The sequence below is a fragment of the Myotis lucifugus genome, unplaced genomic scaffold, assembly GCF_000147115.1.
Source record: "Myotis lucifugus unplaced genomic scaffold, Myoluc2.0 scaffold_30, whole genome shotgun sequence".
NCBI classification, from domain to species: Eukaryota; Metazoa; Chordata; class Mammalia; order Chiroptera; family Vespertilionidae; genus Myotis; species Myotis lucifugus.
In genome coordinates this window covers 8,708,163-8,733,292 of record NW_005871078.1, presented here as the reverse complement: position 1 = coordinate 8,733,292, position 25,130 = coordinate 8,708,163, and the positions used below count along the sequence as shown (strand labels likewise).

At 35.7% G+C, this 25,130-nt stretch overlaps 1 protein-coding gene across 3 annotated transcripts in view; it reads left to right on the top strand.

The window, feature by feature from the left end:
* CCDC91 (coiled-coil domain containing 91) overlaps window positions 1–25,130 on the top strand; it is a 317,390-nt gene that overhangs the window by 129,124 nt on the left and 163,136 nt on the right. For 2 of the 3 annotated variants that reach the window (XM_023752314.1, XM_023752315.1), the window contains 3 exons: window positions 17,121–17,281; window positions 18,579–18,782; window positions 19,712–19,816. In XM_023752314.1, the coding sequence (XP_023608082.1) occupies window positions 17,121–17,281; window positions 18,579–18,782; window positions 19,712–19,816 (470 nt within the window). Of the gene's footprint in view, window positions 1–16,075; window positions 16,165–17,120; window positions 17,282–18,578; window positions 18,783–19,711; window positions 19,817–25,130 lie in introns of all 3 variants that reach the window. The other variant, XM_006086761.3, reaches the window with a different exon arrangement.

The following is a 25,130-nucleotide window of genomic DNA, read 5'->3' as shown; positions in this document are numbered from 1 at the left end:
AACTTAGGCATGTTATCTAAATTACAGTCCTGGGTCTCCAGAACACTGAGTTGATAAGTTAACTGGAGCCCTCTGATCCTGGGACAGCTATGCTGTCCCTCCCAGGCAAAGGAAAAATGTGCCCTCTAAGCCCAGTATGAAACCAGTTTCTACCTGAAATAATACTTTAGAAATTGGATTACTGCTATCAGTCCCTTTTAAGACTTTGACATAAGCTATTTAACTTTTGTTTAGGGAGGGAACATATAACCTTTAATTGCCCTTAGTTTAAGGAAAGCAGGGTTTTCTAGATTTAAGAGATTAGCTTAAAAATAGTAATAAATAAATCCGTGAGGCAAGCACACTTCCTGCCCCATAAAACTCCACCTTAAAGCTCCACCCTTGACTAAATCAGAGTGAGGGGCCTTTGCTGTTTCAAGATGGCGGCCCCCAGGGGAGCAGCAAGTCATGTGGCAGCCAAGTCATGCAGCCCAAAATGGTGGCTGTCTACACTTTTTTTTTGCAAATCAGGACCAATAAGCAAAGGCATTTAGTTACCAGAATTACACAAATTTTCCCAATTCAATCCGAACCTTAAACTTTTAGCTGGCAAGTCAAAATATTCAGCATTTCTCAATCAGTCTAGAATCTAGCTAGCATCCCTTCTTTTTTTTCCTTTGGGTAAATGATCAGTCTTGGGCTCCATCCTGCACATCTGCAAAGAGACTCTAGCTCAAAACTCTATCCAAAATCGGACAGTGCGCGCATTAGTTTTAAGCCAGCTTTTCTCTCTACACGTGCACAGAAATCCCAGACGCATTTACTTGGGGAGGGGGTGACCTGTTTTTACAGATCCTCACTCAGATGCCCACCTGACCGAAGTCGTGGAGCCACACAAAGGAGGGGAGAGGGCAGGCCCCCTCCCTCCACACTCACACACTTTCACCAGACATTCACTCAGAGTTTAAACAATAACAACTTCCCAACTCCTGAGGGAGCTCTACAGCCTCCCCCAATCTCCTTGAAATGATCAATCACAATACCCAATGGAGCAGTCTGAGTCCGTCCCATAACATCCGTCCAGTAAGTCCACAGAAAACAGAAAAACACAGACACAAACAGAGGGCCCCAAAGAACAGCCTTCCAACTCCATGGAAGCAACTAGACGATGGCCTTACGCCAAACCGGCGGGAGCGACCCGCCTCGTCTCAGATTGAGGGGGTTCCTACAGACCTTCCGACTCCGCAGAAGCAAAACTACACCCCTCCAGATGGAGGGTCGAGGCGTCCCCCAACTCCTCCCGCCCTTGATCCCCCTGTGCGTCCACTTAGATCATTGCGGGCGATTACAGATTTCAGAAGTGAGCTCACACAGAACAGATACAGAACAAGTCCCTGAACAGAGGCAGTAGAAAACTGCCTAGGAATGCTTCTCTTCTACCTTTTTTAAAAGATAAGCCAGATTCGAACCCTTAGCCAGTACCATCTAGAAGCCATTCCTCCAGATACAGGAAAAGTCCCTTAGAGATAACATATATCACACAGAACAGAATACACAACACACAGACACTTACCGCGGCCAGTCAGACTCTACGGATTGGGGGGGTCCCTCAATGGTTTTTGGGGATCCCGGACGAGCCCCCAAATGTTATGCCCAGATTTCAGGATCCCCAAGAAACCACATCAGGGAGCCAGCCAGTCCGATGCAAAAGCATAAGAGTCTTTATTCGAGCTAGCTCGGCTCCCCCACCTTGCCGACGCAGCCACAGGAAGCAGAGAGCGATGATTTTTTTTCTGATAACTTTTGTTTTTACAACAGTTCCCAGTCATATTCCTAAAAAATTTTTGAGTAAAATAGTGTTATTTTGTTTGTTTTCTAAATGAGGACATCAAGGCCCAGTGACTGTACTGGAAGATTGAATTCTAAGAGTAGATCTGGGATATGTTTCTAGTTATTAAAGTTCAGTTTTTCCTTGCTCTTCTATGCCTTCCTGTGAGGAATGGCTTGAGTTACCTTAAAGGGTACAGTGAGAAGAGTAAATATAGAGTGTCCCAAAAATGTATATATACTTTGAATGATTATATAGTCTGTGTTTATTAACATACAGTTCATTTTTAAAATTTAAAAGAATCTACAGAAATTAGTAATTTTTTTTGTCAATTCCTATTTTCTAACTGATGACCATTTTGGTCCAAGCACCACTAATAACTCAAAGCAATGGAATGGCAAACATCAAGAATCCTTTCATTCAGTATTTGTGTGCCCTTAATTCATCAACTATTGCTGGTTTTGTACCAGACACTTTATCTTTTATGTATCCCCATAAAAAAAGTCTAGTGGATAGATTTTCTTTGTTCAAAGCTTAGCATGGTTTCACCCATTATCTCAAATCAGTTAAACCTGAAGGCAGTGAAAATTGAGTTATCAGCTGTTAATGTGTGTATATATTTCTTTGGGGTACCCTGTGTCCCCCTGAAAAAATGTAGACACACTTTGAATAATTACAAAGGCAGTGTTTTTACTTCAACTGCATTTTCAAACTTCCAGTAGCATTTTAGGATGAATTTCCTTTGTTCAAAGCTTAGTCTGGCTGAAAAGAAAGAAAGAAGCATCAGTTGAGCTATCAGCTGTGAAAGTGTGTATACATGATTTTGCTACACCCTGTATCCATTTAAGTTATTGATGCACCTCTGATCACAGAGTTGTTTTTCTTTTCTAAATTATACCTTTATAGTCAATAAAATGAGTATTAATCAAGGCAATATAAGCCAATTGTATGTGGGTTTTTGTTGTTGTCAATTATAGATGTAGGATCATATTGCAGTTAACTGTCACTCTTTTTTGGTGAGTTAAATACTGAATATTTTAAACCTCACATGATTTCCCTTAAATTAGCAGTTTATAAAGCTTCATTCATGAATTTGTTTTTTAAAAGTTTAGAGTTTTACAGCATTGGTATTATTTATTAAATTTTGTATTATTTTTGCTTGTTTTAGTCTTTTATGCTTTAAAAAAATATGATTTTAGCATTTCACTGCACTCTTTTGTGACAAACATTCCTTAGACAAAGGATATGCCCCTGTTTTATTTTTACTTTGAGATCTGCAAGTTGTGTACACAATTTTCCATTTATTTTAACCACATGGTTCATAATTTTTAATAAATATAATGGTAATAGAACTTTATTTAAACTACATACTTCTGGATTTGGGTATATAAAATTTCTTGGAGGTAATTCTCAGAGTTTAGTTGTCTAACAGCTGTTGCTGGCTACTAGGTGGCTAATAGCTCTTTTAAATTGTTGGCAAAGAGGATATAATGATGTCCAGCAGAATTTAGAGTTTTATAACATGTAGTTTGCTCAAATTTTGCTTTTGAGCCCCCATTTTTGTTTGTTGGTAGATGGACTTAGAGATCTAATTTTAAGAATATGATGGTATGCTTAGTTTTTTTAAGAATAGTATTTTTATCATATTGATAAAACGATGGCCTCCTAGTGTTGAAAACTCTTATGATTATCCTCCTATATAATAAAGAGCTAATATGAAAATGGTTATCACGCCCTCACGCCGTAACGGTTCAGACACTCAACACTGGGGAGAGAGAAATGGAGATCAGCCAGGCACAAATGAGCTCATGAGAGAGGAATGGGGACCAGCCAGGAACAAATAAGCTTGCGAGAGAGGAATGGGGACCAGACAGTCTACGGCCCAGGAGAGGGACAAGCCGCCCGCCCCACGGTCCCAGGTGCCTGCGGCTGTGGCCCAGGCAAAGCCACCCACCCATGGTCCCCTGTGGCTGCAGCCAGCCTGGACGATGCCGGCCTGGGTCCTGGGTGCCTGCGGCCAGCCAGAGGGAGGGAAGCCCGGGTCCCGGGTACCTGCGACCGGCCGGAGGAGGGAATCCTGGGTCCCGGGTGTGGGGCAGGGCAAAAGCAGTTAGGGGTGATCAAGCTGGTAGGGGAGCAGTTAGGAGTGATCAGGCAGGCAGGCAGACAAGCGGTTAGGAGCCAGCGGTCCCGGATTGCGAGACGCAGTCAGACATCCCCTGGGAGTCCCGGATTGGAGAGGGTGCAGGCCAGGCTGAGGGACCCACCCTCCTGTGCATGAATTTCGTGCACCGGGCCTCTAGTAGTTTATAAAAGCCACATAGGTTACCCTGGCTGTTGTAGCTAAGTGGTTAGAGCAGCCGTGGGCAAACTACGGCCTGCGGGCTGGATCCGGCCCGTTTGAAATGAATAAAACTAAAAAAAAAAAAAAAAGACCGTACCCTTTTATGTAATGATGTTTACTTTGAATTTATATTAGTTCACACAAACACTCCATCCATGCTTTTGTTCCGGCCCTCCGGTCCAGTTTAAGAACCCATTGTGGCACCTTCCCCTGATCGGCCTGCCCAGTCGCCTCCTGCAGAGGGAGGCCACTGGCGGGGCAATGGGAGGTGGGACTGGCCGCTCGCTCCCGGCGCCATTCCCTGATCAGCCCACCGGTCACCTCCCGGGGGAGGGGGAAGAGGGCCTAAGCCCTCAGTCGGACATCCCCTGAGGTCGCCTGGACTGTGAGAGGGCACAGGCCAGGCTGAGGGGACCCCCCCCCGCCACCACCAGTGCACAAATTTTCATGCACCAGGCCTATAGTATTAAATAAACAAGGCATGCGGCCCACTGGTGGTTGACATTCTTGGTAGATGCTTCAGACATAAATGTGGGCAAAATACCCTGAAGGCTCTAACTTGAACAGTACCATTTGTATGCAATGATACTTGTGTAAACTCTGAAAATTATTATGGGGCTTTTTATTTCATTTTGATAGGGTGAGTCAGCTTCTGGCAAATGAGACTTACATTGTAATCTACTAATACCTGTCAGTATGTTACTGTAAAACATTTTTTTTGATGTTTCTATTTTATTATTGAGATAATAGAAAAAGAAAAGAAGATATTTTAAGTTCAAGAAACATAGTAATTAAGTCAAAAGTTTTAATATACTTTATAAAAACTTTGTAGCAAGAGTGGCATGGACAGATAGAAAGAAAATAATAAGAATAGTAGAATAAGAGAAGAAAACTGCAATTGAAGAAAGATTAGTACACATAGACGAGAGAATAGGAAATAATCTTTATAGCTTAAAGAGAATGGAAATTGTGGCGAGCTTTATATTGAAGGTTTAAAGAACAAGATGAAAGAAGTAATTGTGAGTTGCAATTGTGTCTACATTCAGCAAAAGTTTCAGAGTTATCTCCTTCTGGCCAGCTTCCCTCCCTCTGGCTGGCCACATTTTGTTAATATTCACACATTATGATTAGATTTCCTTTGCCATTTGTTTCACTGGAAGGGCAGAAGTAGACTTTCAACTAATTTTGTTTACTTAATTAGTTTTCTTTCAATTGGTAGTAGAATATAGTTATTTATTTGAGGACTGTTGGTTTTACTTTATTCTTTTAATTGGCATTGTTAAATTATTGTATGTATGCTAGTTAGGCATGCTTTCATTTCTTTTTAAGTTTTAATAACTAGTAACTTTAGTGGTTGGTATCATTTATATATGGATTTCATTGAGAAATTTAGTTTTATTAAATTCTTTTTAAATTTTCATCTTCCTTTTCTTTATGCTTTTATTATTAAGTGCTCTATATTTTGTTTCCTTGATTTACATTTTTAATTGTTTGTTTATATACTAGAAAACACATACACACACACATAGCCAAACAAACACAAAACTCTGATTTTTTGTGTTTTTAAATTTTTATTTTTTAAAAATTTATCATTATTGTTGAAAGTATTATGGATTCCCCCCACTCCCTTTTTCTTCCCCCATTGACCCTCTCCTCCTCACTCCCACCCTCTTCCCGGCCTTCAGAAGAGTTCAACCGAAGAACTTATATGCATACATGCATGACCCATGAACACAGAAAATAATGCGGTTAACTTGTGTTTCTTTTTTTTTTATAATGACATTTTTTACATATATTTTTAGTGATTTCAGAGTGGAAGTGAGAGGGAGAGATAGTAACATCAATCATGAGAATCATTGATTGGCTACCTCCTGCATACTCCCTACTGGGTATTGAGCCTGCAACCCAGGATGTGCCCTGACTGGGAATGGAACCATGACCTCCTGCTTCATAGGTTGATACTCAACCACTGAGCCACACCAGCCAGGGTGTTAACTTGTATTTTTAATCATTGTGGAGTAGAGAGTGTGAGCTTTGTAGTCAAATAGATATGGATTTTGATCATGACTTGGCAATCTTCTAGCTGTGACATTATGAACATAATAGCTAAACCTAAAGCAATAGGTTCTTTATTTGGAAAATGGTTGTTATTGTAAGGATCAAATAATTTGGCACACAAACACATTTTGCATAATGCCTGGTACAAAGTTACACTCAGTCAATGACAGTTCTTTCTCCTTTATTTTTTTAGCTTAAATAATTTGAGGTATTCTTAGCTGAAATAGTTTTTTAATGAAAACTATGCACTGTCTACATTCAGCACAAGTTTCAGAGTTATCTCCTTCTGGCTCTGTGCATTATCTCTGAGCTCTTATGTATGTGTTGTAGGTAGACATATAACTTCTGTGGTGTCTAGTACAATATTGATTAACTTTCTTCTCCCCTTTGGAAAAATGTTTCACTTCCATTTGCAATTTATTTCAACATTGCTCTACTCCCAATAAATTAGATCTAATTTGACTTTTCCTTTGAACTGGTATAACTTTTGCCTGGTTCCCTTATTGTATGAATAGAAAAAATACATCTTTCCCATGTATTCACTTTATATCTCTATGAGAATCAAATTTTACCTTTTATTTGAGGAGCAGTAATGTATTTTTATGTTATATCTTAAATATTTAATTTTTAAAATAATTTCTATTAAGTGTTTAAATACATCCTCAAGAGAAGATTGGCTTATTAAATGCTTATTGCCTGCAAACCCACTGGTATTTTATTTTAATCATTTGATATTTGGGGTGTCCCAATAGTAATATCAACCCTACTAACAATAACAGGTCTTTTCATAATATCTACCTACTAAATACTTTGTTTGCAATACCAGTATGATATTATTAGGGCAAGTTTTCTAATGTAAGGAATTGTGTTGTATCATTCATTGCATAGTGTCTTGAATATGTTGTTACTCTGCAATTGTATTTTTAATGAATGAACAGTCAAAGGAGTCCTGAAAGAATACAAGCATCTTTTCCCTTAAGTGTCTCATCATGTTGTATTGAGTTAAAAATCTTCTTTTAAATTTTAGATATGCTATTTGGATCTTCCCAAATTCTTTCATATTCTTTGTTTTCCATAAATGTGTGATTTCAGTCAATAAGTTATTTTTAAAAATGAATGAGCATTGAATAGCAAAGGTGGGTTCATATAATGACCTGAAAATACCAGTAAATCAAGGTATCAGAGGATTTGAGTAAGGTGGAATATTCTGAAAGATAATCATCAACCTCTAATGAACCTATGAGATGGGAGAATTCTGAAAAAGAGAGGCAGGGATTGGGTAAGAAGTGTTTGAATGAAAATTAAAGACCAAAAATATTTTCTAAGTAAAAAGTTGTAAAAATTATCATTTTATTGGTGTTATCCTCTTGAATTACTTAACCATTAACAGGGATAAACAGATTTCTTTGTGTATAGTTAAATGCATGGGTGTTTACACCTGTTTCTAGTTTAGACTTTATAAGTGTTATTCTTATGGAAACAAAACAGAGTTGACCACAAGCAGAATTACTGGAAAAAAAATTGCATACTATTTGGAAACTTAGTGTCCTTTGCTTGTCTGGTGTTCTGACGTAGTGGGCTGTTTGTGTTTTAGAAGAGGTCCATCAATGAAAAATGATACACCCAATGAACTTGAATTACCATTACAATGTTAAAGATGGAAAACTGCCATTAATTGCACTTTGGATTAGCATTATAGTTGTAAAGGAGTGTATACTGACCTTGTATCCAAGTGTTAGGAAATCAAGGAATTTTCATTTGAAATGAAGCACACTGTCTCTGTACTCTTGCTTAAGATTTAAAATCCAGCAAACAAATAAGATTTCCAAAGATACAAATTTTATAAATTTCTACTTCTTAAAAAATTTTTGACTGAATTTGTTCCTGTTGGGTACATTTGATCTTCTTAGTTTAAAGATTTTGAGCATGAAAACTGACAGCAGTCAACTTTTAATAGATCAAAGAATACTATAGAAGTCTGAAACTTTAAATTGGATCTTCTTGGCTAGATGAGGAGATAATTATATTTTACATATTGAAATTTGTGCTTTTCTGTTATTAAGCTTAAATTTCCCCATATATTACAAAAACATATATAAAACATGTATACAGTCGCCTGACTGGAGTAGCTCAGTTGCTTGAGCTTTGTCCTCAGCTTTGTCCTGTACACTGAAGGTATGCTGTTTCCTTTCCCTGTCAGAGCACATACCTGCATTGTAGGTTCAATTCCTGGGTCAGACTGTCAATATTTCTCTCTCGCATAGATGTTTCTCTGTCTCTCTCTCTCCAGCATGTCCTCAAATGAGGATTACAAAAACACACAAACATGTATACAATAAAAATTATTAATATTTTGGGTCTATATATGTGGACAATATTTACTGATGTTGATTTTTTGAGGGTGAGTTTTTGTTATTGGACAGTCATCTAAAATTCAGTGAAGATGTGTATATTCCAGCATAATGAAAAACTTAGATAATAACTGGAAAAAATCTTGTTTCCATGTAGATGGTGATATGTTTTTATTTTCTCTTTTATTTCGTAGCACTACTCATTTGTTTTTTTTTTTTCATTTTATTTTAAAAATAGGATGTGGATTATGATATATTTAGTAAACATTTATATTATTAAGTCAAACAAATTTCTGAAAATCCCACTAATTTTTCATAAGTTGAAAGCACATGTAAATTATAGTCATTTTAGGTTCAGCATTCCTTATGTCTGAAATAAGAATTGATGTGATTAGCAGGATGTCAGAAAGGCTTGCAACTCCAAATCTTGTTTGCCAGCTAGGCTAGTGTTGATTCTTGACGTCTTTTCACAAAAGCATCATTTTTTTGAGTAAACTATTGGTCCCTATTAGTTGTATTTTTTTTCCTAACTTATTTATCCAGAGCAAGTTTTGATCTGTGAGAAAACATGGCCCATCATGACACTACAACCAGTAAGGGCATTAAAACAAGAAGTTTTCAGCATTATTTTTTTAAGCATGTGTAATTATTGTTTCTTTGTTATATTTCAAAATTACACTTGTGAATCTACTATTTAACTTAAGAAATATAACATTATCAATTCTAGTACTCCTCTTCTGTCATTTCCCTCTTGCTTTCTCCCCAGAAGAAACCACTGTCCTAAATATTTATTATTTCCCTGCTTTTGTAAAAATCATTTTTTGTATATGTACATATATCTCTAAAGAGTTTGGCTTGTTTATGCGCCTTATAAAATGGGTTAATACTGTGTGAACTCTCCTGCAGTATACTTTTTACACAAATTTATGTTTCTTTTTAAAAATATATATTTTTTTATTGATTTCAGAGAGGAAGGGAGGGGGAGAGAGGAGAGAAACATCAATGATGACAGCGAATCATTGATCGACTGCCTCCTTCATGCCCCCTACTGGGGATCAAGCCTGCAACTCGGGCATGTGCTCTGACTGGGAATTGAACCAAGACCTCCTGGTTCATAGGTCGATGCTCAGCCACTGAGCCATGCCAGCTGGGCTCAAATGTATGTTTCTAAGACTCATCCATGTTGTTGCATATTTATGCAGGAACCTGTAGTTCCTGACTAAAAACTATTCTAATGTATGCCACTGCTCATTTAACTATTGGACTGTGGGCATTTTGGCTATTGTCACTTATTTGCTATTTGAAGAGTACTTCTAGGAGTATTCTTATACCTTTTTAGTAATACCAAGTGTTTCTTTAGCACTTTGCATGGGAAAGACTTTTGTTGATATCAGGTTTTTCCCCTTATGAGTAATTTCTGAAACTCTTGTCTGTTATATATTTTCCCTTTTACCTCTTTCCTCTGATTTTTTTTATTTTATTTTAACTTACCAAAAAGCTGCAAGAAATGAACAAATAATTTTATATACTCTTTATTCATTTTCGTCAGATGTTAACATTTTACATTTGCTTTATTTTTATTCTTTTTTCCCCTCTTCCTTATTTTCTTCTTCCTCTTTCTGTTTCAATATTTATTTAGCATTCTTTTTTTTCTTATACTGAGGCCATGTAGTCTAAAATATTGTGTCTGAAAGTAACTTACGTTAATTCCACACATCCTACCCTCTTGCCCCCACACTTGTAATTGTGCTTAAGTTATTCATTTGAAATATGGTTTAATTCACTTGTTGACCTTTGTATTTAATTTTAGGATTTAACTCCCCTATTTCCCTGCTGGTTTATTTTATTTTTATTTTATTGAGTATGTGAAACATTGACATGGTTCGAAAATTCAGAACCATTTTTAAAACAACTACTCAGTGAAGAGATATTTCTCAATATTCATTTCTTCTGCCTGTCCATTTTATTCCACCTATCTGTCTCATTAGTTTTATCTTTTCTGTGTTTCCTTTATGACAAATGAGTAGATGCATGCATCTGCATCTTTTTTTTTTTTTTTAACTTTTTGATTTCAGAGAGGAAGGAAGAGGGAAAGAGAGATAGAAACATCAATGATAAGAGAGAATCATTAATTGGCTGCCTCCTGCACATCCCCTACTGGGGATCAAGCCCGCAATCTAGGCATGTGGCCTTGACCAGAATTGAACCTGGGACCCTTCAGTCTGCAGGCTGACGCTATCCACTGAGCCAAACCAGGTAGGGCCTATCTGCATCTTTAAAGGCCTATTTGTAGATTTTCTTTTTAGTGAATTAACTGTTTACATTTTTGTGCCCATTATTCTATAGGCTGTTCTTTTGCAATCCTTGCACCCCCCATCCCCAAGTTTTAAATGTTCTTTTTATTATTTAGGAATATTAGCCATTAATTGTGATATGAATTACACATATCTTTTTTTTTTAATTTGTCAGTTTTTTCTTGATTCTATTTAAGATATTTTTTGGCAGAAAACATTGTTATTTATCCTAGAGTCAAATGTATAAATCTTTTTTTTTTTTTGTATTTGGAATCAAGTCATAGTTAAAAAGCTCCTCTTTTTGTTTTTTGTTTTTACACCCAAGGTAAAGAGAAACTCACTCATATTTCCCCTGTTCTCTTAAAAATTGTTTTGATCTCTGATCGATTTGGAGTTTATTTATTTATTTTTTTATCTCATCTTTTTTCAAATGACTAATCAGTTGTCCTGGCACTTTTTATAAACAAGCCCATCTTTATCTCAGTTACTTGAAATGCCACTCCTACCATATACTAAAGTTTCACACTGACATGGGTCTATTTCTGGACTTTCTAGTCTGTTAATTGCTGCACCAAACTGTTTAAATTATAAAGGGTGCATTTTATGTTTTTATGTAATTTAATGCCATATTATATTAATAAGGTGCATAGTATGTTTTAATATAGTTTTTAAATTAGTATATTTTAATAAGAGGGTCTAGTACCCTCCTTATATTTTTGTTTTTTCCTGTCTTTTTTGTATTTTTACTTCTTTCATGTGATGTTTAATGTCCATTTGTCTAGTTCCATTATAAAAAAAAGCTTATTGATACTTTTATTGGATTTATATTAGGTCTATAAATTAATTAAGGGATTTTTTTCTGTCATCATTTCTTCAAATAGGTTTTCAATATCTTGCTCTTTCTCTTTTCCTTTTGGCACCCCTACAATGCGAATGTTTGTATGCTTGAAGTCCCAGAGGCTCTTTACACTATCTTCATATTTTTGGATTAATTTTTCTTTTTGCTCTTCTGATTGGTTGTTTTTTTTATTCCTCATATTCCAAATCATTGATTTGATTCTTGAAATCCTCTACTCTACTGTTGAATCCCTATAAGTTATTCTTTATTTCAGTTAGTGTATGATTAATTTCTGACTGGTCCTTTTTCATGTCTTTGAAAATCTCACTAAGATCCTTGAAAGTCTCATTAATACCCATGAAACTCTCATTAAGATCCTTGAGTGAGAGGAATAGACTTACAAGTCCAGGAAGCACAGATTCCCAAACAAGAAGAACCCAAAGAGGCCCACACCAAGACACATTATAATTAAAATGCCAAAAGTTAAAGACAATGAGAGAATCTTAAAAGCAGCAAGAGAAAGCAGTTAGTAAGAAAAAGAAGAAGCAGCAGCAGAAGAATCAGAAGAAGAAGAAAAAGAAGAAGGAGAAGAAGGAGGAGGAGAAAAAATATGAACAATAAAATGGCAATAAATACATATCTATCAACAATTGAAACTAAAAATCAAAAACGAACAAGGAATCTAATGAACAACACCAAAAAAACTGATGAATAAAATAGAACCAGAGGCATGGAAATATGGAGCAGACTGATGAATCTCAGAGGGAAGGGAGGAGGGTGGGGCAGGAAGAGATTAACCAAAGAATTTATATGCATATATGCATTACCTATGAACACAGACAATAGGGTGGTGAAGGCTTGGGGTGGGTTGGGAACTGGGTGGAGGAGGGTAATGGGGGGCGGGTGTACATCTTTAATACTCTCAACAATAATTTTAAAAATTAAAGTAAAATAACTAAGGGAGGATTGACATCTTTATGATACTTAGTTCCCTAACTAATTACAAGGGATATCTTTACCTTTGTTCAGGTATACCTTTGAGTCTTTTAGAAGTGTTTTAAAGTTTTCCTCATGCTTCTTGCTAAATTTATTCCTCAATATTTTATCTTTTTTGTGGCTACGGAAAGTAGTATTTTCTTTAACATTAAATCCCCTATTATTTTTACATATGAATGTTATTCATTTCTATTTATTAAGTTAATATCTTTCTTCTTTACTGATTGTGTTTACTGTTTGACTTTAGTAGGAACATGAGATAATTTTTCTTCTCCTATTTTTACACATTTATTTAATTTATCTTGCCTAATTGCATTGGCTTATGCCTTTAGTGCAATGTTAAATGGTATGGAGATAGTAGACATCCATCCTTGTTTTATTTTTGACTGTAGAGGAATTAATCTAATTTGATCTTTTTTTTTTTCTCGTTAACTAACATGCTGACTTAGGACTAAGGTCTATATTTATTATGTCAAGAAAGTATCCATCAATTCCTATTTTCTTGAGTGTTCATTTTTACCGAAAGCATTTTCAGTCTTAGAAATAAAACATCATTTTCTATTTAAGCCTATCAGTATGATGTATTGTATTAATGAATACCCTAATAATGAACTATCCTTGTATTCCTGGAACAAATCTCACTTGTTCATTCAAAACATGTTCTCAGTATGGTGTAGGACTCTCTTTACTAACATTTGATTTAGAACTTTTGCCTCATTATTTTTATGTGATACTCTAATAATCTCTAATTATTTTGTTTTTGTATTGTCTTTATCAGGCTTAGCTATTAATGTTATGTTACTGTTATGTAAGCTAAGCTAAGGAAGTTTTTCTTTATTTTTAGAGCATTAATTATTTTTATTTTATATTTATTTATTTATTTATTTATTTATTAAACATATTTTATTGATTTTAGAGAGGAAGGGAGAGGGAGAGAGAGATAGAAACATCAATGATGAGAGAGAATCATTGATTGGCTGCCTCCTGCACGCCCCCTACTGGAGATCGAGCCCGCAACCCAGGCATGTGCCCTTGGCCAGAATCGAACCTGGGACCCTTCAGGCTGACGCTCTATTCATTGAGCCAAACCAGCTAGGGTTAATTTTTTTTTTTAGCTCTAATCATATCAGCTTTTATAAACTATACTTCTGTGGTATAAATATTTTTCTGAACACTGCTATAAATGTGTCCCATAGATTGATATGTAATGTTTTAATATCATTATTTCCTTTGACAAAATTGTAATATTTTGACGAGGGAATTAAAATTTTGTGGTTGGGTGGGTAATGGAGTAGGTGAAAAGAGTCCTAAAAAGGCTTTTTTTGAATGTTGTCAAATGATCAAAGAAATTTAATGACAGTTTCCTTTTATTGAATATTTACCATGTACCAATCTGGTATAGCCAAGCAGCTTATTTATATTATCTAATTCAAGCTGTATAATGTCATTTTGAGGTACATATTTCCCCATTTTCAGAATACTGAATCAGTGGTTTATATCGATTCATATTTGCCCAAGGCTGCATAACAAGAAGTTGTTATTGTTGAAATTAAATTCCATTTCTGACTCTGTAGCTATGGCTTTTACTTAAGCAGTAATATTGTGAGGTCACAGAGGTATTTAACAGTATGGCATAATCAGGAACTGTTAGTAGCACAGTGTGACTGGAATAAAGTCAGCCCTTAGTAGTATCATTTCTGGCTTGGACAAAAAGTTCATCGAGATACTATTAGCTAAAATGGGAAGCATGAAACAAAGCAGGTTTCTGTAAGATGATGGGTAAGTTTGATGTACCTACTAGGTAGCTACATGGAACTGTCTGGTAGTTAGGTGAATATATGGATCTGGACCTCTGCAGAGTGGAGCTTATAGGTGAAAATTTAAATAATGAGTTTTGAAAGTGGTCAGAATAATGTGAATATTGAGATCAGAACATGAAAAAAACTGAATCTTAAGGTTGAGAGGGAACAAGAAAAATTAGTCAAAATGTTAGGAGGAAGTCTAGGATAAAGTGGTTCACAGGTGCCAAGGGAACTTTCAAGGTAAAGGAGGGTCATTAGTATTAGTGCTCTGGAGAACTAAAGAAAGATAAGAGCGTTCATTTGATTTAATAGTAATTGAAAGGAAAATTAATATCTTAATTGTTGAGTTCTGTGGAGTGATGAGGGTTAGGTGAGAAGACAATTGAGGCAGGAATAATTTGGAGATAAAACATTTGGGTATGAAGGTAAAGTGTGATAGGTAGCAGTAGCTAGTGGAAAGTGCGAGGTTGAATTGAGGATGCTTCTCTTGCCCTCTTCCTACTTTCCTCTCTCACTCTCTCTCCCTTTCCCTTCCCTGTATTTATCTCTTTTCTTTGTGTCCTCCCTCTCTTCCTCCTTTTCTTTATTCTACCACTTTCCCTACTTGTTTTCCTCATATGATGTTATGGATTGAGAATTTAACTTTTATCAGCATGAAATCTTGTCTCAGATTTTAGCTATAAATATAAAAACATAGAGATTTTAAAATATTCAGGTATTAGATCAGAATGATATTTTTAAGAGTTTCTTGAATCAAGGATCATAGTCACTTTTATGCCCAGAATTAAACATACTTGTCTAACAAATTTTAATCTTTGAAATAATAATGAAAATAATATAAGCACAATAATAAAACCTATACATATTTAGTCAATTTATACCTCACTAGAGGCCCGATGCACGAAATTCATGCAAGGGGCTTGGCCCTCGCAGCCCCCGGCTTCCTCAGCCCTCGCTGCCCTGGCTGCCTCATGGCCCCACAGCCCCACGGCCCCACCCACTGGTGTTTCTGGAAGGTCCTTCCGCAGTCCACTCTCGCACGTTAGCTCTTTATTATATAGGATTGGCAAATCTTTGCCAATTTTACAGATAAGGAAACTGAGAGAAGTAAACTTGCTTATTGCTCTATACCTTTCATGGCAATTAGGTTCCAGAATCTATGGTCTTAATACCAGGGCTGTATTCACTCTACTATGCTATAATACTTATTTCATACTTTTAAAATTAGTTATATTTTTGTTATAAATTATAATTTAGAATTAGAAGTTAGAATATTTTGACATTTTAGAGAAATCTTAGCATATGGAATAATGAAGATTAGAAAAAAGTCATTTCTGAAACAGATATATCAAGTGAAAATATGAGTTGAAATTCTAGTTTTCTGTATTTCAGTTAAAATAGTGAAATGCTTATGTGAGAAGCTAGAATGCCTCTCACGTATGGCACATACTATTTTATAAACACAATTGCTATGAAGTAAAAGTATATCTAAGATAACGAAATGATACCTGTAGGATACCAATCAGAAATTGATAAATTGTTTAGTTTATTAATACCTATTGACCTTATAAATATTTTTCTTCAGGCAAAAATGCAATTTCCATTGTGAACTGTCTTCCAGAATTTATGGTAGAACTTCGCTGACGTTGCCACTGATGCCAATGTGGAATAAAGGTCTTTATAATTTAGAAAGTCAGAACATATAAATAGATTACTTCTAAAAATAATTTACTCTTCTTAAACTTTAAAATGCATAGTATAAATATATGTGTTTGAATTTTTAGAAAGAATTCTAAACACTGCTATAAATGTGTCCCATAGATTGATATGTAATGTTTTAATATCATTATTTCCTTTGTCAAAATTATATTACTATGAAAATAAATTAATATATATAACCTGTTTATTTTGCCCTCATCAATATTTTTATTTTATTTCATGCTTGGCAATTGGCTTTCCTTTTGTGACCTTTGTATTTGAAATTAAATCACAATCTAATAATGTTTCGTTGGGAAATTAATTACAGAATTGTATTTCAACATTATTTTTCTTTAAAAACAAGTTGGCATACTGACTGACTTTAATATGAAAAATCTATTGTTGAAAAAGAAATTAACACTGAGACAGTTGGATTAATTATTTTAAAGTAATTATTCTTCCCCTTTGCTTACTTTATTGTAATAATTGATTTGACTTGGATACTGGGTCATCAGGCCATTGAGTTCATGGATGCCTGACTTGTCTTGCTCACTGCTGTCTTCTCAGTGTCTCGTTAGTGCCTGTGCCTGGCACTAGTAAGTATGCTAGTGCTTTTTCTGAACTAACTTGATAGTTAGGTAATATGTTTGAATACTTTCTCTGAGTTAGAAATGCACTTCTAACGGTAATATGTTATATGTAAACACTAAGATATTATTGTCTTGTTTGCCTGAGTCTCATGTGGAAATAACATGTTAAATTTAGAAACACTAGTTTTAGATTTCAGGTAATGGCCTTTTAGGAATAGTTATAGAATCCTCATTTTCAGGCATTTTGCTTTTACTTCCCTTTCCCTCTCTGTACTCTCTTTTCTTCCCTTCAACCTGTTCGTTATTTTCTCTTCAATCATCTTTTTGTTTGTTTTCTTTCAGTATCTGGAGTCCATCTTTCTCCAGCTTCTCCCGCGATTATACTAGACCATGACCACTCTTCTCCCACCATTGGCTGCCTCTCTTCTGAGCCCATCATTTCATCACCAGAGATTACACATGCAGACACCACCATTGTCAGTCAAACTGTTCCTAAAGCACAGGTAAGGACAAGCCTATCTTTATAGGAAATCTGCATGCTTAAAAAAAAATTATATACTGATTGAATTAACTTTTAAAGATTTTCTGATTCCTTTTCTTAACTTTCTGAAAAATATTTCTGTAGACACTCTAACTTTGAGGCTAATATCTAGGATTCTGAATAATATGTTTGTTTTGGGGAACAATTGCAAGGTATTTAAGTAACCTTAGTTACCAAAATATGGTTTGAGTGTCCAGTTATTAAAATTGACTTCGTTTATTTCAAATCTTGAACTTTAAAAGGGAAAATAATTACAAAAAAAGAATAATCATCTCTGTTTTCAGGGACACTTATTGTATGTTTTCAGGTATTAGAGTGTTCTTTTCAATTTTATAGTAAAATTTTAAAAGATTGCAGTCTTAGAGTTTATTCATTCAAATATTTATTGACCCAGGCATTGTGTTAGCAGCCAGATGCTGGATTTAATCCAAATTTTCCAGGTGCTATACACAATCTCAATTATCTGGTATCTTTACTAGAAAGTGATGATTGATTAGAGGTTATTAATAAGCTAGAGGCCCGGTGCACGGATTTGTGCACCAGTGGGGTCCCTCAGTGTGGCCTACGGGGATCAGGCCAAAACCAGCAGTCCAATGCTGCCTGCTGCTCCTGCCTACAGCTCCTGTTCATGCCTGCCATGGGCTCTTGCTGAGTCAGTCCTGATCAGGAGAGGCTCGCGCCGCCACAGTGGCACTTGCCTGGTGTTCGCCAGCCGTGAGCCCTGCATTTGGTGCCCCTCTGTCAGCTGAGTGGTGCTCCCGCTGTGGGAGCACACTGATCACCAAGGGGCAGCCCCTTCTTTGAGTGTCTGTCCCCTGGTAGTCAGTACATGTCATAGCGACCTGTCGTTTGGTTGTTCAGTCTTTCGGTTGGTTGGTCGCTATTTCAAATTCTGATTTACAATTTAAAGTATAAGCAAATTCTGATGTGTGTAAATTTAAGAACTGATATCAGATATGCCTCTTCTTAATTATACACTTTCAGACATAAGAAAAAGTTTTAAGTTTTTAGTGCTTTGCTTGCAAAATAATAAATGCTTTGAACTCTAAAGTTTAGAGGAAATTTTGGGTCTTACTGCAAAGATCAGGTTGTTGTAATAGTTTGAGGTCTTCTGTTGATTTACTTAAAGGGTGAAATAATTTCGGAACCCTTGCTACAACTTAATTTCCAAATGTGGTTTCTGGTGCCCTTTGGATGTTTTCATTATTGGTACAGTGTAAACTTTTCCCTCTTGTATATTTTTTTTTAATGTGGTTTAGATTCAGCAATCAACACACACTGATCTGGATATCTCACTTTTTCCATTGGGTTTAACTGATGAGAAAAGTAATGGAACAATTGCTCTTGTGGATGATTCTGAGGATCCTGTAGCCAATGTATCAAACATACAGCTTCAGCAGAAAATTTCAAGTTTGGAGATTAAGCTCAAAGTTTCTGAGGAAGAAAAACAGAGAATTAAAAAGGTATATTTACATTTCCCTAAAAACTGTTTAAATTATACATTCTGGAAATTTGATAAAATCCCTGTGTTTGATTAAAAACTCATCAGGGGAAGAAGACACTGACTGTCCTTTCTTGGCTGTAGGTTTAAACCAGTCATTTGAGTTTATCACTTAGAATTCTTTGGTAAGAAATTTCTGGTCTTAAATGTGTACTTTTAAATATATGATCATCTTTTACTAGATGTTTGTTTTCTCTAAATAATGCTTTTTTCCTGGTTTATTTTTATTTATCTTGAAAGTAGGTAGTATTGTGTTTCTTACATAGTTTAGAAGGTTTGTAACATTGTCTTGTTCCTATATAACAGTGGTTCTCAACCTTCTGGCCCTTTAAATACAGTTCCTCATGTTGTGACCCAACCATAAAATTATTTTCATTGCTACTTCATAACTGTAATGTTGCTACTGTTATGAATTGTAATGTAAATATCTGATATGCAGGATGGTCTTAGGCGACCCCTGTGAAAGGGTCCCGACCCACAGGTTGAAAACCACTGCTGTATAAAGTCAGGCATCATGAGATATTTGACAAGAGTGGTTACATATACAGCTATTTTAGTAAATTATTTATTTATGTTCTCATTTCTCTTTCCTTAAAATATCTATAAAAGGGCCTTAGCAAATTTATGAAAGTATATGTAGATATAGACTGTGTTGATTATAATTGGCTTAGGTGCTTTTATTCATTTATTAGCATGAATAATTTTGGTGTTATAGCAATGTTTGATATTGGTCTGGAAATGAGAGTGAAGCATACAATCTATAATATTGTTAAACTTTAAATCATACTTTCTGTGGGTTTTTTCCTTACCAAACATTTTCTGCTATGTTCATTGAAATAATGAAATATATTTCATGCCATGACATAATTTGTGCCTGGATTTCTCCTTTAGGATGTGGAATCATTGATAGAAAAGCATAATGTCTTGGAAAAAGATTTCCTTAAAGAAAAAGAGCAAGAGGCCATTTCTTTTCAAGATAGATACAAAGAACTTCAGGTAAACCGCCTGTGCTTACAATTTAATGTGTAAGCCTTTTGATAAAGCATGTAATGTGATTTCAAATAGTGCTGAATAAATATTTTATGAATGAACAATCAGTATGTAAAATATTCACCAACATGGATGAAATTAATCATAAATGTAATTTTGAAAAATATGAATCTATGAGGGTTAGTTGTTTGAGACACAGTTTGGTGAAAAATACTCTGTTTCTGATGGATAAAATTTGGAATTTGGACATTCTGATTTTTCTTATTTGTGATTATATTTTAAAAGAGTTTAGAATCCTGTAACCCCTGAACTGAGATATTTAATCTTTTTTATTATTGTAATCAATGTCTCCTCGTTGCCTCCTCAAGTTTCCTTAATAAACTTGTTTTTTTTTCTGTTCTTCCCCATCTCAGTAAAAGGCAGTGCTATCTTTCCATTCCCTAAGGCTGAAAACGGCATTTATCCTTTTTTTTTTTTTGTACTTACTCATGTCAGTTCCTTCAGGGAAACCTGATGGCTTTACCTTCAAAATATCCAGGTTTCCACGATTTATCATTATGGTCACTGCTACCAACCTATTCTAGGCCTTCCTTATTTCTAACCAATCTTTATGCTTCTGTCATTGCCTAATTATGGGCTATTCTCCACCTTGCAGCCACTGTGATCTGTTCAATACTTAAGTTGATTTTGTTATTTTTCTGCTCTGAAATCTTTAGTGGCTTCTCATCTCACTCAGAGTAAGTCAAGTGAGTCCTTAAAATGGTTTTCAAGGCCCTATACTCTTCTTTATCCTTTCTCCCTGTCTTTTCCCTGCCTCTTTCTCCTCATTTTGCTTTATCCTTATATCCCTATATCTCTTAATTTTCTTTTTTATACCATTCAGGTCTCCATGAGACCTTTCCAGACAATGCTGACATCCCCTACCAACCCTCCCATATGATGCTTTTTTCCTCCATAACACTTTTCCATCTGACCAGCTTGTTTATTTGCCTAGATCATTTTAATAGTCTCCTAAGTGGTCTTCTAGCTTCTGCTCTTGCTCTTCTCCTTAATGAGTCTTTATTTCAGCAGATAGAGTAGTGCTTTTTAAAATTTAAGTCAAATCATTTCCCAGACTTAATTCTCATTCTCCTTCCAGTGTAAATCTTTTGGCTTCTCCAACTTTTCCAGTTTACCCCCAGCTATTTACTTACAGCAGGCTTGGTAATAAAGTCCAGGTGAATGTGTGAGCCTGTCTGGGAGGGCATTCCTTGGCTGTTGGAGTGGTGAGTGGAGGGAAATGGTTTATGATTTAGTCACAGTCTTTCTGCCTGGAATGCCCTCCCTCCAGATATCTACATGGCTCTGTTAAAAATTATGTACAACATGAAAATAAGGAAAAGGCTGAGCAGTGTGTTCTTTCGATGTCTAGGGGGACATTGTTTAATGGACCTACCCAAGGATTATTTAGGAGAATGTACTTTATTTGACTCATGGTTTATTGTTATTACATGCTAATTATGTTTTTTCCCCAGAGGCAATGCTTGTTTGTTCAAAAAGATAACCCCATGGGACAATCACCAGTTTTGTCTCTAACCTAGCACTCTTTCCTGTTTAACAACCCGTTATTTAAATAATGTAAATATATAAATAAATATCTATAGCTATATATATATATATATCTTCAAATGCAGTTTGAACCCGTCTTAACTTCTGATTTATTGAGTCTTAATAAGTGAATAGAATAAATCTGGGATGTAAGTTCAGTTTATATTTATATGAGTCACATTTTAAGTCTTTGAAAATTGTATTTTAGTAAGTCTCAGTGAACCTTCAGATACCTGCTCTTGTGGAGGCTTCCTTGGACCATGCTATATAAAATGAGAACTGTGTATATATTCAGCATGCCCTAGTCCCCTTTCTTTGCTTTTTTGCCCCTCTCATAGCACTTACCTCCACCTGTTATTTTATTTTAATGTGTTTATTTTTTTGTTTTTCCCCCACCAGAGTGTAAACTCCATGAGATTAGGAGCTTTCCTTTCTAGTACCTAGAACAATACCTGGAATGTAATGTGGGTATAATGGGGGCTCAATATTCTTGAATGAGTGTGCGCTAATATTGTGCACCCTGTTCTCCAAGGGCTCATCACATTGTGTAAGGTCACATTTACCAGCCCCATACTTGGAATTAAGGTGCTTATTAGAAGCCACAGTACCGAATACTGACAGAACTTAGTGTTTCTTTTGTCTATGTTGAATAACTTATTCTGGGCCCTGTAGTGTGACATATACCTTTGAAAATTTAGTTTTTCAGTCTGTTAATGGGAATAGTAACATACCTGAGAAATCATCTGGGGCCATACAGTACTTGAGTTTTTCACAGTAAAGACTTATATAAATGCCAAGGGGCATTATCGTTGTCTTTCTACTTTTACTATTAATAGTGATAGTTTAAGAGTTACAACTTGAGTCTTCAAAACTAACATTCAATTTAAAAAGCTCTTTCTTAGCCAAAGAAACCTTTTTCAGATACTTTTTTTTTAGCACTTTTACTTCGGCCTCTCTCCCTTTTTATACCATGTGATTAAAAGAGTAAATTAACTTATGGAGTATTTTATCACCTTTGCTAACTAAGTGATAGAAAATGTACTAGGAGGTCTCATAGCTCAATTGAACTTAAAGGCAGGCATGCTGTTTAGCTGGCACAGGTAACCTCTGGTTTTTGAAAAGTACGCCTTATGTCACTTTGCTTTTATGAAAGATCTACATTAGTACCTGTTTTCCAAAGGATTTTAGTTTTTATTTTTAAAAAGGCAAAAAGTGAAACTAGTGTTCAGTGTTTGTTTTGGTATGATGAGTGGTTTTTAATTATATCCTACACATTTGGGGTGTTTTGTGTGACACCTTCTATCTTGTTTAAATGACACCACACAGATTGGGGAAAGGTGGAGGCCACTTTGTTAATGTCGGGTGTTGGGGTGAAATTGCAAGTTTCCCACTCAGCTGCCTTTGAAACCCTGAGCAGAAGGGGTGCCCTTACTTCAGAGAGAAAGTTTAATGTCAGGCCCCATGTAGACTTTAGCTGATACCACCCTGGCCTGGAGGAGGAGAGGTACCTGGTAGCAGTTCCCATGTGCTTGTACTAGCACCATGGAGCCAGAAGGCCTTGCTACTTCTGAGTGGTTGTAAGAGTTCTGGTTCCCCACTCAGCTTCTTCTGACATAGGAAAAGAGTGGGAGGTGGAGTCTCCTTACCCTTGGGTGGGGATGCAAGTCCTCAAAACTCCTCCAAACTATAAAGTTTTCTTAGTTACCCCCTCAGGAACAGCCAGGGCAGCACTTTATAGCTGGGTGACGGGGAGGTCTGGGCTCAGCACTCTGGCCTTTGCTCTCAGAGCTGGAAGTGAGCTCATTTTTTTTTTCTTTTTTTTTTTACCATTGGGCCTGGCTTCTTATCTAAAAGTTTTCTGTTCTCCCCATTTCATGGTCCTTTGGGTGGAGAGGGATGGCATTTCTTGGGGCTGTTTTTGTTTGTGCTCACTGGCATTTCATGGTTGCTGGCCATCCCATTTTCTGAGGCTAAAAGAAAACTCATAGAACTTACCACTATGTCATTCCTTGGGTCCTCAGGTCCCTCGGTGGTCTGCCTTTCCACCACCTTCTGGAATCTTCTTAAATTTGTTTTAACTATACTGTCCAGGCCTTTTAGCTGTACTTGTTGATAAACATAGGGAGGAGTGCATCTACTTCACCTTATTCTGGAAATGGAATAACAAAGAATATTTAAAAATTTAAATAACCTTTTTTTGTATCCACAGCAGAAAATTAATTTCAATCTTTAGATAGAATTTTAAAGCAAGTATTTTTAGTAATTTTTTTAAAGGAACACAGTTTAAAAAATTAATTCATGGAGTCATTGTAGCTATAGGAATTAAATAAAAATGCAGATAACTTAAATTGGGAGATAATCTATAAATCTCAATCTGTATTGTATTTACCTAGTTTGTGTACACATGATATGTGTGTTAGTCTTTCTGGAAATATATTTTCAATAAAAATATTTAAATTGATTCAACAAGAATTTAGAAAATCTTGGGCTTTACTATTTGACCTTTCTATAATCCATTTTTTTCTGTGGATATAGCCTTCCCCCTGACCCCCCCAAAATTGGTACAAGTTCTATCTAATAATTTCTTAGGAAAAGATGTGATTAAATACATGAGTGTCAAAGGAGGCCATTGTATGCTAAATTTATATATAGGATGAAATATTAGCAAAGGTGAGCTTTTAAATAGTGAATATATATTAAATTTCTTGCTTGAATTAGTGATTTGCCCATCATTCCTCAGGTACTTGAAAGTAAATATATTTATCATTTATTTCTTCTGTAGAGTATGGCAATCCATATTTTGTTGTTGTTGTTGATTAAGGTATTACATATGTGTCCTTATCCCCCCATTGCCCCCCACCCCGCCACTCATGCCCTCACCCCCCTGGTGTCTGTGTCCATTGGTTAGGCTTATATGCATGCATACAAGTCCTTTGGTTGATCTCTCCCCCTTACCCCCACCCTCCCCTACCTTCCCTCTGAGGTTTGACGGTCTGATCGATGCTTCTCTGTCTCTGGATCTATTTTTGTTCATCAGTTTATGTTGTTCATTATATTCCATAAATGAGTGAGATCATGTGATATTTATCTTTCTCTGACTGGCTTATTTCGCTTAGCATAGTGCTTTCCACTTCCATTCATGCTGTTGCAAATGGCAAGAACTCCTTCTTTTTTATCGTAGCATAGTATTCCATTGTGTAGATGTACATATTTTTTATATTAAGGAGTATGTAACATACAGGTCTTCCAAATATTTGTGGAACTTAATAAAATAGAAAAAGGTTTTTGCTATTTATGATGACAAGGATAATATATTGGTGCCTGCCTCTCTGTGGTATCATAAATAAAGCAAAACATTTAGGAATATAAAAAGATCATACTGACAAGACTAAATTAACTGAGAAGCCTCTTAAACTGTTTGTATACTTATATACTTATAACAATATATTATGTGAAGTGTGGACAATAAAGGAAAACAAAATTTATACCTATTCACCACCACCACAAGATTTTTCATGTGTTACCAAAATATAGGGCTTGAATTTTTAATTTTATAAATTCATCTACCTTTACTTAGGCTAGTTTTGGGTGTGCCTTTGTCAAGATTTTAGTCTGACCAGAGAAAGAGTAATTAATAAATGGAATGTTTGTAGAACCTTTAAACAAACTTTTTCTTAAAACAACATGAACTATTACAGTGATTTCTGACAGTGTTGTTTTATGATATGGTCTA